The sequence below is a fragment of the Meles meles genome, chromosome 5 (assembly GCF_922984935.1).
Source record: "Meles meles chromosome 5, mMelMel3.1 paternal haplotype, whole genome shotgun sequence".
In the NCBI taxonomy this organism is placed as follows: domain Eukaryota; kingdom Metazoa; phylum Chordata; class Mammalia; order Carnivora; family Mustelidae; genus Meles; species Meles meles.
This window is the reverse complement of record NC_060070.1, coordinates 108,061,199-108,076,689: the sequence shown is the minus strand read 5'-3', so window position 1 is coordinate 108,076,689 and position 15,491 is coordinate 108,061,199. Positions and strand designations below refer to the sequence as shown.

At 34.5% G+C, this 15,491-nt stretch overlaps 1 protein-coding gene across 6 annotated transcripts in view; it reads right to left on the bottom strand.

Moving 5' to 3' along the window:
• The window catches only part of PHF3 (PHD finger protein 3), an 88,155-nt gene that overhangs the window by 5,966 nt on the left and 66,698 nt on the right, over window positions 1-15,491 (bottom strand). For all 6 annotated transcript variants that reach the window (XM_046004711.1, XM_046004713.1, XM_046004714.1 and 3 more), the window contains 9 exons: window positions 13,817-14,000; window positions 10,948-11,095; window positions 10,710-10,866; window positions 9,113-9,229; window positions 7,302-7,433; window positions 6,400-6,535; window positions 3,380-3,575; window positions 2,720-2,867; window positions 39-128 (listed from right to left, as the gene is read on the bottom strand). In XM_046004711.1, the coding sequence (XP_045860667.1) occupies window positions 39-128; window positions 2,720-2,867; window positions 3,380-3,575; window positions 6,400-6,535; window positions 7,302-7,433; window positions 9,113-9,229; window positions 10,710-10,866; window positions 10,948-11,095; window positions 13,817-14,000 (1,308 nt within the window). The remainder of the gene's footprint in view (window positions 1-38; window positions 129-2,719; window positions 2,868-3,379; window positions 3,576-6,399; window positions 6,536-7,301; window positions 7,434-9,112; window positions 9,230-10,709; window positions 10,867-10,947; window positions 11,096-13,816; window positions 14,001-15,491) is intronic.

Sequence of the window (15,491 nt, the reverse complement as noted above, 5' to 3'; positions counted from 1 at the left end):
TTCTCTCATGCTGGTATAACTTAAGACATTTTCCTTACCTTGGTTCCTGATGCTTTAATTTTTTCAACATAATCCCAAACTGTCTGAGGTGATATCCTGCCACCTACTTGAATACTATCTGGTAGATCCTACAGTAAAAAAATGAAGTTAAGCAACATATACAGAATATAACAGTCATAATTCACTTAAATTTAGCTCTAAGACTAATTTGAAATGGTAATAAAAAACAAGTAAATAAAAAAAATTGTATCACAGAACATAAGAAAGTACAGGGGTAGCAATCAGGCTTTACCTCAAATGTCAACTCCAAATAACTAAAGTGGGTACCCAAGATACCACTGAGATTGAATCTGAGGTCATGTCAGTTCTCAGCAGGAAAGACAGGTACCATAATGGGGTATGGCAAGCATATGACAAACTGACAATCCAGAAAGAATACAACAGATTTCAGAATATTAGAGATATTGTTTTTCTTCTCAAACCTCCTCCTATCCTGCCCCCTCTTCTTGGTGATAATGAGCAAGGATATCATTTAATCATTAACAGCTGGATTTCAGAAGTTATTAAATTTAATTATAGAGCATATTTTTACACAGTAGAGAGTAACACTGTAATAATGCAAATTCATTTTTTAAACGGTAGAATCTTTCTGAAAATAGATGACTATACATAAAATCAATTAACTGTGTAATTGAAAATATTTAAAACTAATCAGTAAATTTCTATTTTTCTAAGAAGCTGAGAAAATTCACAAAAAGCGCAATTGATATTAAATTCAATTATGTTTATTTAAATTATTAATTGCTTTAAATATTTATTTGGGATTTTAGTCCTAAACTAAAAATAAGTGGAAAGCACTTATTTTTGAAGGTAGAATTTGGGAAAGCAACCACAAAGAAACTGGCTCAGAAAGGAAAAGTTTTGTTTAAAATCAAATTCCATTGTTTAGGACTTCATCTTCCTTTTTTATTTATTTGACAAGAGAAACACAGCGAGAGAAGGAACACAAGCGGGGGAGTGAGAGAGGGAGAAGCAGGTTGCCCGATAAGCAGGGAGCTCGATACAGGGCTTGATCCCTGGACCTGATCATGACCTGAGCTGAAGGCAAATGCCTAACAACTGAGCCACCCACGTGCCCAAAGACAACATTTTTAAATAGATTTGTTCAAAAAGAAGAACATGGGTCCATTTAATTTTCCTCTTATAAAAATCAATTGTTTCTAAAATACTACTTGCCAAGCAAACTATATATAAAAGTAATAATTAGGTTGTTTAATAAAACATAATGCTAAACAAATAAACCGGTCAGCATTAGTTAAGCCACATTACATGTAAACTAATTTCAGCCTAGGGGCACCTGGGTAGCTCAATTCCTTATTTGGCTCAAGTAATGATCTCAGTGTCCTGAGATGGAGTCTGTGCTCATGAAGAGTCTGCTTCTCCCTCTCCCTCTGTCACTCTTCCTGCTTGTGCTTTCTCTCGCTAATAAATATTTATATATTAAATATTTTTTTAAATTTAAAATGTACTTTCTCTAATAAATAATTTTTTATTAAATAAATATTAAAAAATAAAAATTAAAAAAAAAAAACTAATTTCAGCCAAAGAAAAGTAAAGTTTAGGTCAGTCTTAAAAAAACAAAAACAGGTATATAATACAATTTAGGCTTTTGGAAAAAAACAATTTTTTTTTTTTTAATTTTTGCCTTCATGGTCAGCAGACTGAGAATGAATGGCAAAAGTTAATGTTAGATATGAACATAAAGAAAATATAACCTCAACAAAAATATAGTACACATGATTTATTTTCCTTCTGCATAAACACAGAAAAATACAACTTTCTTCAAAATAGTCCAAAAATGTCGCATTTTTCTAATTTATCATAATATAATAGTCCAACTGTTTATTTTCCATAAATATTACGTAACAGTTCCTTCCTATTCCTTCAGGTATAAACCCAGGGTACCTGCAGGAACTACAGTCACTGGTCTCATGAGATTGTCAACTTGCTGTAATGTTTCAACTATAACCTATATCTCATTCGCAGAAAGACAGTAAGAACTGTAGTCATGCAGTTGGGGAAACATAAGCAACAGGAGAATAAGAAGAACTATCCACAAGGAAAAATCTTCCTGACAGGCTAACACTCAAGACCATATTTAGTAGGTCAATATTTTATCAAATCTATATTTAAAGAAAAACTGAAGTAATCCAAGTAGACTCTCATTACTTTTTAATTCTCTTATAAAGGAAAGCACATTTTAGAGTACAGGGCATGTGGGTTTAAAACTTTCAAAACACAGTTATCCACAGTTCATAAACTCCATTTATGAACTCACAGTTCCATTAATTGAATGGTTTAAGAATCACTGTCATTCAGGGCGCCTGGGTGGCTCAGTGGGTTAGAGCCTCTGCCTTTGGCTCAGGTCATGATCTCAGGGTCCTGGGATCAAGCCCCGCATCGGGCTCTCTGCTCAGTGGGGAGCCTGCTTCCCTTCCTCTCTCTCTCTGCCTGCCTCTCTGCCTAGTTGTGATTTCTCTCTATCAAATAAATAAAATATTTAAAAAAATCACTGTCATTCATTATCATTATTTTTCTTATGAATGAAAATAAATTTATCATTTAGTATCTTTATTATTCGTAATATTATTTTCTCCCTACTGCTTTTAGAAACACATCCATCAGTCCAAGCAGAAAAGGGCAAAAAAGTTCACAGTACCTCTGTCAAATACTCGGGGGAACCAGACACTGGGTAGGCTTTGGTAACAAATTTTGCCACAGAAGGCATGTTGATAAATCCTTTCCAGATGAAGTTTAATCGAGCCAGGAAAGTAGACTCAACTTCAACAGTTCCAGGCATCTCTAAACTAAAACATGACATTAAAAATTTTCAGCCTTAAAGATCTGCTCATGAATAAATCCATTTTCTACTAAGTCATCAATTATTTCTATTTTAGCATGTCAAGAAAGCCAAAATATGTAGACTATTGATTAAAGAGCTTAGATTTTCACTTTTTATAAAAAATTATTTATATTTACCTTACATGGTTGCATTTTCAAAATCATCCTTCACGGGTTGGCTTAGATGAAGACACAAAGAAGTACAAGCCATTTTTCTTAAATTGCTATCTCCTGCCTCTTGGGACTAACATTAATTAAACAGAATTTAATGTCAAGTCCCCACATACAGACTCAAATCTCTAAATTAATTGAGTCTTATTCTTTTATCTCAATTAGTTTATTGTTTAAGAAGGTATAATTACTTTCTCAAAAGAAAGATTCCTAAGAAATATGTTGACTTGTTTTTGAAGATCTCCAAGTATAATCTGGCAAAGCTCTATAATGATGATTATAGAAATTGTGGCTAAGAGAAAATTACCGTGGAGCAGGAGAGAATGTTGACTTGGGAGACTCTTGTTTCTCTTCTTCAAAGAATTCAGAAGCCAAAATATTTGAGGTTGAAGACAGTGCATCTGCTATACTTTCTGCTTCATTATCTGAATGTTTACGAGATACTCCAACAACAACTTTAACTTTTTTTGGAGAAAGATCATCTACAGGTGGTGCCATTCGGCCTAACACAAGACGACACAAAAATAAACCAAATTTGTAAATTGAAATTTCTGTAACTTCATCCACTTTGCTTCTAACATTATTGTTTTTCTGACTGAATTGTTGCATAACCTTAGATTTCCTGGGGTAATTTTTAACTATCATCTTTCAAACTGCATTGTAGTACACCTCTCTAATTGATGTGAAAATTAGGAAAAGATGATGTTAAGTAACTTAGATAAGCTGAAATGGAAACTTCATAACTAAAACCTAAAGTCAGTTTCTTGATTCCCTAGTAATTTTTAACTAAACTACACCAAATTCCAAGTCTTGAGAAGAACTGAATAAAACAACTCTGTATCCTACTTTGTGTTACATATAGCAGCAGCTCATGACATACATGCATACTGCAGTGCTTAGTTACTAACCATGAAAAATATTGGTAAAATTTTAAAATGACATTGGTTTTAGGCTGTAGCGTTAAGGAAAAAAAAATCACTCAAACTTCCTGAAAACAGGTTAGGTCTAGTAGTGTTTAACAAATATTTTTGTGTGCTACCATTAAATTTACTGAAATATTACCACAGAAATGATTAAAATTAACAGAAATAACTAAGAATATTTTTTATTAACACATAACTAAATGGGTGTACTTAAAAATACTACTACACCATGGATGGCTTTCTTTAAAATAACGAAGTCTAAAAATATTCTACCCTTTAAGTCTTTACCACTGTACAGATTATAAAATATGTTAACACAATTTTGAGAAAATAGGATTACTTTTATTACAGGAAAATAACTTAATTTGTGATACATTTCATCTAGCCTCTGATCCAATGATGGAGGACAGCAAATAGATTGACCTAAGAATTTTTCATGCTACCGAATAAGGTATGTATCATTCCTTAGCATATAACAGTAAAAAAAATTAAATAAAAATTGAGAGCCAGGGGCGCCTGGGTGGCTCAGTGGGTTAAAGCCTCTGCCTTCGGCTCAGGTCATGATCTCAGGGTCCTGGGATTGAGCCCCACATCGGGCTCTCTGCTCCATGGGGAGCCTGCTTCCTCCTCTCTCTCTTCCTGCCTCTCTGCCTAGTTGTGATTTCTGTCAAATAAATAAAAAAAAAAAAAAATTGAGAGCCACATCTCCAGAGTTTACAAAACTCTTGATCCTCTAATTTTTAACAATAAACTGAATATAATTTAAATTCTTTATTACATCCCCATTTTTTATGCCCTAAATGCAGTCAATCTCCAAAACCTACTGATAATACCTAATGTGAGTATCTCAAAAGCCTCCACTTATTTCTATCTCCAATGACCACTCTAATCAAAACTATCTTCATCTCCCACTTGGACTAGTGCAAAGGTTTCCTATGTAGTTTCTCTCCTTCCTTTCCTGGCTTCTCCCACTGTAATTCTTCTCCAAGTCAGAGATATCTTCATAAAATACCAATCTGATCACATCATTCCCTTGCTGAAAAACCTCTTAGTCACTGTCCACTGCTCTTAGATAAAAGACCAAAATCTTCAATGCAGCTTCAAAAAGATTTTCAGCATTTCTGATCATGATCTGGTAAAGTAATATTTTATCTCATGATCCATTACTTAAATACACACACTCACATGTATCTCTGTGGGTTTGTGTGTGCATGTGTATGTATATGTGTGTATATGTATTTTTATGATAAAAGTAACTGGAACTAAAGTCTCATAAAATGGTACTCATCTTTATAAAGTGCAGTTCACTGTGGTATTTTCTATTTTGTTTTTGTTTTTGAAATGCTAGTAACTACTTAACTAAACTGATTTCACTACCACGAAGAAGTCACAACTGAAGTCTGAAAGGCAAAAAGGTATTACAAGATGTGATCTCCAAAAATCTCTTCAAACAACTCATACCCCTCTCTTCCCTTCTCGAATTCACTTCACAGCTCATGCCATTCCCAGTATTCAGAATGATGTTCCCCTCTCTTTTCAACCTTCATGACTCAGCTTAATTGTCCATTCCTCAGCCCAGTCTCCCCAATGCCCTGGTCTAAACTGGGTCTTGTTAGTTAAATACATTTATAACCACTTCTATAACCCAAAACATCACCTGCCTGTCTTTCTCACTAGGTTACAGCTTCTCTCTCTCTCTCTTTTTTTTTTAAGATTTTATTTATTTATTTGAGAGAGAGACAGTGAGAGAGATCACAAGTGAGGAGAAGGTCAGCAGACTCCCCGTGGAGCTGGAAGCCCGATGTGGGACTCGATCCCGGGACTCCGGGATCATGACCTGAGCCGAAGGCAGTCGTCCAACCAACTGAGCCATCCAGGCGTCCCAGGTTACAGCTTCTCTTAAAGCCTGGATAAGATCTGACTTTTTCACCACTATAGTCCCTGCACCATAAAGTGCTCAGCAAGAACTCAATAAATATTTATTGAATGAATGACCAAATAGAAAAATACTAGAGAAAAGGTATTTTGGGATTTGTTTCATTTTTTATAGATGATAATGACATGAATACTATTTTATTCCTTCACTTAATAAATGACAGTACCATCATAAATGCCCAACATTTCTGATGCCTACTCTAATGCTTAAGTTTTAGTCCTTTGCCCCAAGGTTGTTAAGTTCAGATCTTACATAGTACAATTAATTCTAGATCATAAAGTATACCACAATATCAAACTATACCTCAACTCTGAAAACCAGTCACTCAAAAAATGTGCTACTCCTCAATGGGAGTGAGCAGATACCTCACCCCCAATTTACAGAAAACAAAAGCCTATTTAAATTACAAATACAGTATCTCTCTTCCAAAACGAATGCAACATTTCAGAAAGAGAAATTTCCAATTACCTATGCAAATTTTACAGTTAAGATCAAAAAGATGCTGTCTGTGTTGACTAGTGGTATCTTTGGACATAGAATCAATCTCTTCTTTTTGTTTTTCAGTTCCTTCTGCCTTTTCTAAGGACTTGTTAGCAGTAGGTTCCTAAAAAAAAAAAAGAGTAAAAAGTTTTAGCAAATTTGGCCCTAATTATTAAAATCAACTTCTATTTCATGTTGATTTTTTCTAAAATGAAAACTGTTTTTTTAAAAAGATTTCATTTATTTATTTATTTAGAGCAAGCAAACAAACAGGGGGAAAGCAGAGGGAGAGGAGGAGAGAGAATCTCAAGCAGACTCTACACTGAGCACAGAGCCTGACGCAAGGCTCAATTTCACAACCCTGAGACCACCTGAGCAAATCAAAGAGTTAGCTGCTTAACCAATGCAACACCCATGCGCCCCCCCATCACTGTATCTTTAAAAAATAAATGCTAGATATTAATTATTACTTAAAGTAGAGCAAAGCCTCAGATATTGCTCATTCTTTAAGGCCTCTAACAAGATTCTGTATTATTTCCTCACTGATATTTGAAAATAAGAAAAGCTGTACCAAGCTCTCACACCAGTCTACCTAAGAAGCACTTACTTAGGCCTACTAAAGAATTCACCAAGTCACAGAGACCCCAGGAATCTACATTTTAACAAATGTTTAACAGGTGCTTGTGATCCAGGTAGTCTGCACACTACATCCAGAGAGAGAGTATTGTTAAATACTCTCAAAAAACCATGGGACCAATAAAATGAACTTTAAAACATATACATTTTTTTTAAATTCTTTTTTCACGTTTAAGAACATTTTCGACAAATCAACCTTTCCTTAATCTTCATGTTTTGAGCACTGCAGAACATGGCATTTTTATTATTCTTACCTGAATCTCCATGGCTGCTTCCTGTTCTTTCATTGGGGCATCACTCTCAATTTCAATTTCACCTTTATGAGTTATTTTTGTAATTGGTCGTCTTTCCACTTCTCTCTGCTCTTTCTCAATCATTTCTATGGTCTAAAGGAAATATTTTAAAGAAACACTTCACAATTAAAATATATATATTTCCAAATGTACAGCTTTAAATAAGAGCTTATCTAAAAATGAAAACAACATCACAGATGATTTTTAATTTTTAGATGGTCTCTCAAACCACACACACATACTGAGTACTTACAAATGCCAGAGACTATTTTAAGTGCTGGGGTTATAAGTCTTGAGAAGTTCATATGTAAATTAATCAGAAGCAACTGAAGTGCAATGTAATTTGCAAAGGGTTGAAACATGGCTTTCTGATTTAGTTTTTTACCAGCTGCCGCCAGGGAAATGAGAATTATCTTCTTCAGATTCCTAACTTGATGTTCTTAACATCCCCCCAAATAATGGAAATTTATTCAAACACCAAAAATTATCAGGTAGTCTCCTATCAGTTGTCTCCTAAGCATTACTTTGTGACAGTGATAATTTAGTTGAACAAACTTGACAAAAAAAATAGTAAGTAAGTGTAGCAAGAACTAGTGAAAAGTAGTGAAGAGTACAGTGGGTTAAGAAATGTAAAGATGGGTCTAGTCATTAAGCTTGGCTTTGTTAAGTGCAAATCATCCTTTAAAGAAAGAAATCAGATTAAGGCCTAAAGAAAGAACAAGCTGGTTTCCAAAGCAGATGGTACTTGCAGCCACAGTTCCAAAGCAGAAGAGAGGCATATTTGGGATACGGAGGGAAAAAAGATGAGGTGATACTATTTTCACCATAAAAGGAAAAATTACACAGGGTGAAAGTAGAAGAAATATTTGAATATCAAATCAAGGCCTTGTACTTCAAATCAGTTTTGGCAAAAGACCTACATGAAGCTTAATGTCTGAGATGCAAGTATTATGGAAAAAAGAATCAGTCAAATAATGCAGAGTTCTATGAACTATTAGTAACCAGTATCTCCTGGAACAAAAAGCTAATATTCTAAGGCCGCTATAATCAAAATATTAGGTAACGTGGTCATCTCACTGTCACAATAACCCTAAGCCACATAGTCACTTAATCTTTAAGGTATTTCAAAGCTCAGAACCCTGAAATTAAAACTCGTGGCATTGGTTACTTTCAGAATTTTTTAGTTTTAAAAATGGACTATGGTACACATACTATTTAAGTTACATAACACCTCAGTTTAGAAGGGATTGAGCTATTTAAGCCCACAACATTTCTGTAAATATGAACATTCATACATGCCAATTTGGATCAGGTTTTATCAATAAACAGTTAAGGGAAAGAAAACCTTGTTTTTCTGAGCTTTTGGCACCTGAAACTTTTGAATAGTAAGGGATTATACACCTATAAAATTTTCATTCTGACTTAATCTAGTGCTACAAATTACCAATATTCATAATACCTTCAAATGCTGTTTTTGAAAAGTACAGATGTGATTAAGATGTGCCTATTTTCCCATCTTTCTGATGTACAAGACATAACAAAATACAAATTTATTATGTAATCTGATAACTGGAAAAAATGAGAAAAAAGCAGCAGAGATAAAGAAGACAAGATTTAATTTAAGAACTCGGTTAATGGGGAATATGTATTTATGGAACAAGAAGTTTGTATTACTGTGCATTCTGTGTTAAATTACCTCTGTGTTTATTTCCCCTACAGCTGAAAAATATAGGTTCTGATATAGTCAAACCCATAGTCATAGATAATCTTACATGTCTGTTTTCTCTCCGTCTCCATGCAGCTAACTCTTTAGAAGCCAACTCTTCTGGACTCATTCTTATAAGATGATCAGGGGTTACTTCTCCTTTCAGTACTTTTTTAAATAATATCTGGATATATTTAAAGATAAGAATTAAGAAGGATAAAAAGATTTTTAAAATAAAGAAGACATGTTGTATAAAAACTTGTAATAAATAAGGATGTAATTTCAAAACTCTATTTACAAATGTTTAATGATTTATACATTATCTACTACAGAGAAATTTAATGACAGACTTGTATTCTAGGAACTTATCATCTAAGGCAGCAAAATTTATCTTTCATATGAAAATCAACACATAGTGGAGAAGTATATATATATAACCATTACATCTATCCAAAAATTCTATTGAGACTGTTACCCACTCCCCACTTCCCCCAAAATCGACGTCTCAGAATATTCCCAGTATTCTTAAGGACAAACACACTGTCACAATAGCCATCCTGCAGTATAGCAATGTACTGCATAAAAAAACTTTACTGACTGTGTTGTCTTTCATATTTTTAAGATTTCATATGTTTGAGTTCTAACTGGCTTAGAGAGGACTTCAGAGCAAAGAACCCACTGCACGAAAGAAACCTAAAGGAAATAAACATTTACTTACTAAAGAAAAGCTTCCAGACTATATAATTCCAGAAGTATCTGACCCCCTGGACCATAACGACAGACTGTATAACCTAGATTTTTCTTAAGCAGCTGTTAGTACACCTCAAATCACATTCTATCTATTGCAAATATCGTTACACAAATTGACAAACTGTTATCAATTATGTGAAAATCTTATAAAACTTAAGCATATACAAAGAGTTTGTATTTACATATACACAGCTTTTAAATATCCTCTAAGACCCAAACAAGAAATGAAGGAAATGATTAACAGTTCAAGTAATGTTTGCTTCCCTCCTTAAAGGTATTTAGAATTAAAATCATATTTAAATTAACAAAATATTTTAAAATAGTATTCTTTTTTACCTAAATGTAATTTATTTTCTTAAGGAGTGTTACTCCATTTTTGGATTTAAATCAGAAGTACCAACACAGTGTTTATTATGAATTTTGGTTTAACAGCAATTTTAAAGAATACATATGAATGAATTTTTTTTAAAGATTTAATTTATTTATTTGACAGAGATCACAAGTAGGCAGAGAAGCAGGCTCCCCGCTGAGCGGACAGCCCGACATGGGGCTCCATCCCAGGACCCTGGGATCATGAACTGAGCAGAAGGCAGAGGCTTTAACCCACTGAGCCACCCAGGCACCCCCATATGAATGAATTTTTAATAAATTGGATTAAATAAGGGACAAAAAGAAAAGTCCCATAAACCAGGTTAAGACAGACTTAGTATTTTACATTTTAATACACTCATTATATAACACTAGCCACCACTATGCAGAATTCGTAATCTCAGTTCTGTAGCAAAAGACTCTTAAAATGACCATCTCACTTGAAGAAATAAATTATAGATCTATTGTATTATAATCTTAAATTCCAATGTATTCAGGAAAGCTGGAAGCATAAATATCTATAGACATGAGCAAAATATACTTACATTGTTTTTAGGATCTTTCAGATTGAACATCAAACTTCTGTATTTATTCTTATATTTAGCATCTGTGTCCCGAAAAAAAGAGAAAAGCTCTTTTTCAATTTTTGTGGCAACTTTTGCTGCTTTTTCCTCTGGCACCTTCAAATTTGAGTCTGTAAGTCTTAAAATTAGAATAATTCAATTATTCTTCAAATACATGAAGCATATATTATTCAATCTTTTATATAATAATTTGTGTTACCTTTTCATAAGAATGTCTTTGAGAGAATGTCTGACACTTTGTCTGATCTGATCTGCAGAAGGCTTGGAAGTAGAAGTAGCAGGAGGATGCATATTAGGCATTCCCTTTTCAATTTTCTTCTTTTTTATCTCTTGCTTCTCATGAGCCCCTATTTAAACAATGATCAAAACTCATTGTTTTTAAAAAGACATCTTCCTTTTTAATGCATAATATAAGTTTACAAACAAAACTGACTGATTAAAAATCACTACTTAGAAATAAGATCAGAACCTATATTCCATACTGAAGTATTTCTGACATTAAAATTCTAATCTATGGTGACAGATGTTAACTAGACTTACTGTGATCATTCTGCAATATATACAAACATCCAATCATTGTCATACACTTGAAACTAACAATGTTATATACCAATTATACCTCAATTAAAAAGAAAAATTCTAATTTAAACAAATTTTAATGACAAATTATGTGACTAAAAAGTGGCCTAAAGCTATGAAACGCATATGCACTTTTCCTATTTTATTTTTTCCCATTTTTTTAAAGTTTTATTTATTGAAGTAATTTCTACACCTGACATGGGGCTCCGACTCACAATCCCGAGATCAAGAATCACGTGTTCTTCTGACTGGGCCAGCCAGGCACTACTCCCCCAACCCACCCCCTCACTAACCCATCAATTCTTAAATCTATCATTTTTATAATTCATGTCCTCATTTTCCCACATAAGCAACTCTGATCAGACAGTACACCATTACCATACCCTTACATACTAAACACTTTTATCCTCTCTCCTTTAAAACACCTGCATTTGCAAAACCACAAACCCAATAAAAGCCAACTTTATCCTTCACCCAAATAGCCTACAAACAGCTGAAGGCAACTGGAGAAAAATAGACACTGATGTTAACAGATCTCACTTTAAATTAATAATCACAAGTCTGAGGTAGATAACAATCTGCTGTCCTAATCTTACGTTTTCTTAGTAAATCTGCTCTCCCAGTCTCAAAACTTCTATTTTACACTTTTTCTCCTTTCTTGTCAAACCAACAATACCTCCTTCCTCAACTTCAACCTCATTTGATTTTTTTTTTCACTTCGTTATTTCACTAACAGGAAAATGACAGCTATCACAGCTTCCCATCACCAAATCTAGCCTACCTGCATCTATCTGCCCTCCTACCATATACAATCATCTTCCCTACTATTAAAATGGGTAAGCTGTCCTTTTCTATGAGCAACTCTTCTATGTAAATCCCATCCCCTCTTGTTTTTTCATGGATTTTGAAGCCCTCAACTACATCATCAAATTCTCTCTTGGGTCATTCCCATAGTCTTCCAAACACGCTATATCTCCGTTAAAAAATTCTGTACCTCACATATCCCTTTAACTACCACACCACTTCTGTTCCCTTTAAAAGCAAAATTCTTTAAAACAGTAATCAGTATCTCTCATTTCTTACTTTCCATTCCTCCATAAACCACTACAACTGGCTTTCATCCCCAGTGCTCCACCAAAACCATTCTAGTCAAGGTCACCAATGATTTCCATTTCACTAAATCACATATGATCTATGTTCCTTATTAGATGTCCAGACAACACTGAACACAACTGATCATTCCCTCCTTCTTGAAACTTCATCATGGTCCCTTAGTTCTCTTACCTCACAGACCAGCTTTTAGTCTCCGTTGTAGAACCTCTTGTCTTTTCAATTTCTAAATGCTGATATGACCCCCAAGTACTGTGCTTCTGCCTCTTCATTACTGAACTCTTTAACAGATGTTTCTATCTAAGTACATGATTTTAAATAACTATGCACTGATAAACCTCTTGTTTATATACAACCCCTTGAAGTCTTCTCTAAGCTCCAGACTTAAGAGTCAAACATTTACTCAAACATCCTTATGTGGGTATCTTAAAGGTAACTCAAAGTTAAAATACCCACACATAATTTTTCAATTTTCCTCCCCAAATCTGTTTTTCTCAATAAATGGCACCAACATTTAATCCTCTGCTAAGACTCTACCTACCTACCTACCCACCTACCTATAACTAATCCAACAGCAAGTTCTGCCAATTCTACTATAAAATATATCAGAATATGACCATTTTTCATTCCTCCACTGTACCTCTGTTCCAAGCTAGCATCCTTTTTTCCCTAGGATACTGCTATAGACTCCTAACTACCCTCATTTTCTCCTATTCTCCTACAATCCAATTTTCACAGGAAAACAGGAGTAATCAACCCATCATTCCCTTGTACAAAATCCTCTGAAGTTTTCCCATTATATTCAGAATAAAATATAAACTGTATCAGGACCTCAAAGTTCCTACATAATTTTCTTTGAACTCATCTTGACCCTTATTCTATCCCATGTATTACCCTAACCATTCCACTGTGGCTCTCGTGCTCCTCAAATACCAAGCTTGTTTCTACCTTGAAACCTTTAGACTATACCCTCCCCATTCCTACAAAAAAAGTTCCCATCACTTCAAATTATACCTCACAAGTTACCTCCTCCATTCTATCTAAAACAAACTGTCACCACTCTCTTCAACTGTGACTCTTAACTCCACTTACTTTTTCTTCACAGTGCCTAAACGCTGTAAAAAATGGCACACCATTTTATTTGTCTACTTAATGTCTGTCTTCTACTAGTGTTTGAGTGCCATGAAGATGGAGTCTTATTAAGTTCATTAGCTCTTCCCAGAATTTAAAGCAATAGTTTTTAATTTCAAGAAAGATCACCTGAACTATTTTTATTGGCATTAAATTATTAAAATGGTTAAATTTCCCTAAAATATACTAATTGATAGTGTATGAAATATAACTTTATTAGTACATATGATTTTTATGAATCTTACTACCTGGTTTGGAACCTTTTTCTCCTGTGCAAATAACAGTTGTAGTCTCTTTTGGTATTTTTTCATTTTTTTCTTCTGAGGATCTCCGAGGTAAAACTGGTTGTCCCATCTTTCGAAGAGGAGCTAGCTGCCATTTTTTTATTTCACTATCTCTACAGTCTGATGAGCTTTTGCCTTCACCAGATTCCTTGGAAAAAATATTATTTAATTCATTAGAATGAAAACTACTAAAGCAAGGCTCAAGAGTATGTGGATGAAAAAGATTAAACCTAATTAATATTACAATCTATTAAGATAGCAAACATTATATACTTTAGCCCAATAAATATGTTTTTTTTAAGAAGATGTACAAAAATAACTCTCAATTAATAACAAAAAGGAGATTCATGCTCTCATTCAAAATCAATTTGTTAAGCACCTATTTTGCAGAACACATAACAGCCTATAAAAGAGAACTAAAAAACTTGGATATCATTTTCCCATTAATGATATTAGAAAAAAAAATAGATAAAAGAGTTCTCTTAGCTGGCTAAAGATATGGAAAAAGGAGGGAGAGATTATGGAGAAATAGGTATCTATGTTTTTCACTATTTTCTAAAACAAATGAAATCATACCCACCTCTAAGTTTATCAATTAAATTCTCACTGTATCAATTGGCAGTTTTAACTTCTATACAGTAAAACAATCTATCAGGATACCTGCTACTCCCATCCTAATTATAACCATAGGTATCTATGTTTTTCACTATTTTCTAAAACAAATGAAATCATACCCACCTCTAAGTTTATCAATTAAATTCTCACTGTATCAATTGGCAGTTTTAACTTCTATACAGTAGAACAATCTATCAGGATACCTGCTACTCCCATCCTAATTATAACCTAATTATAACAAAGAACTAGTAAACTAGAATTCTAAGACCCTTTAAAATAATTAATCACATCATGGTAATGTTTGAAAGACAGGGAGAAGTTTATCCTTAGGTGGTGGAGGAGTAGGAGACCTTAGTTTCATCTGGTCCCAGGAATTCAGCTAGACAACTATCAAGTCATTCTGAACACTTGCAAACTCAACTTGAGGTCTAAGAAAAGAATTAGCTGCAACTCTACAAATAGAAAAGCAACCACTTTCTGCAAGGTAGGTGTGGAGAAGTGAATCTGAGGTGATATATGGGAAGATGAACCACAGCAGGAGGGAGCCTCCAGCATCCAGCACCAGAAATGATATAGCAGTGGAGCACAAAATAAGAACTTTTAGCAGTCTGCTCCAGTGAGGGACATTCCTGCCTGAAATGCACCTGGTGGCTAAGTAGGTTGGAATCCTAGGTGGGATACTTTGGTTCCAGGATCCTTGGGGTCACAGCAAGACTGGGGGTGCCTAAGTGTGGCAGAGTTCCCCAGCATCAGTGTGGGGAAAATGGCTGCACTCAGCGAGCCTATGAGTGGGCTCTCTGCACAGTGTTGCCATATACCCTGAACTGTGGCCCATCAGAGTGACTGCTTCTGAGCAGGGGCCCAGCAAGCAGCCGAACCACCCCAAGACCTCTTCCTTCCCTCCCCCTGGAAGCTGGGGGCGGGCACAAGTGCACATCACAGGAGTCTGCAGGTTTTGAAGAATCAAAACAGGATCACATGCCATGAGACAGAATCACTGGTCACAGTCTGGGTGACTGCAGGG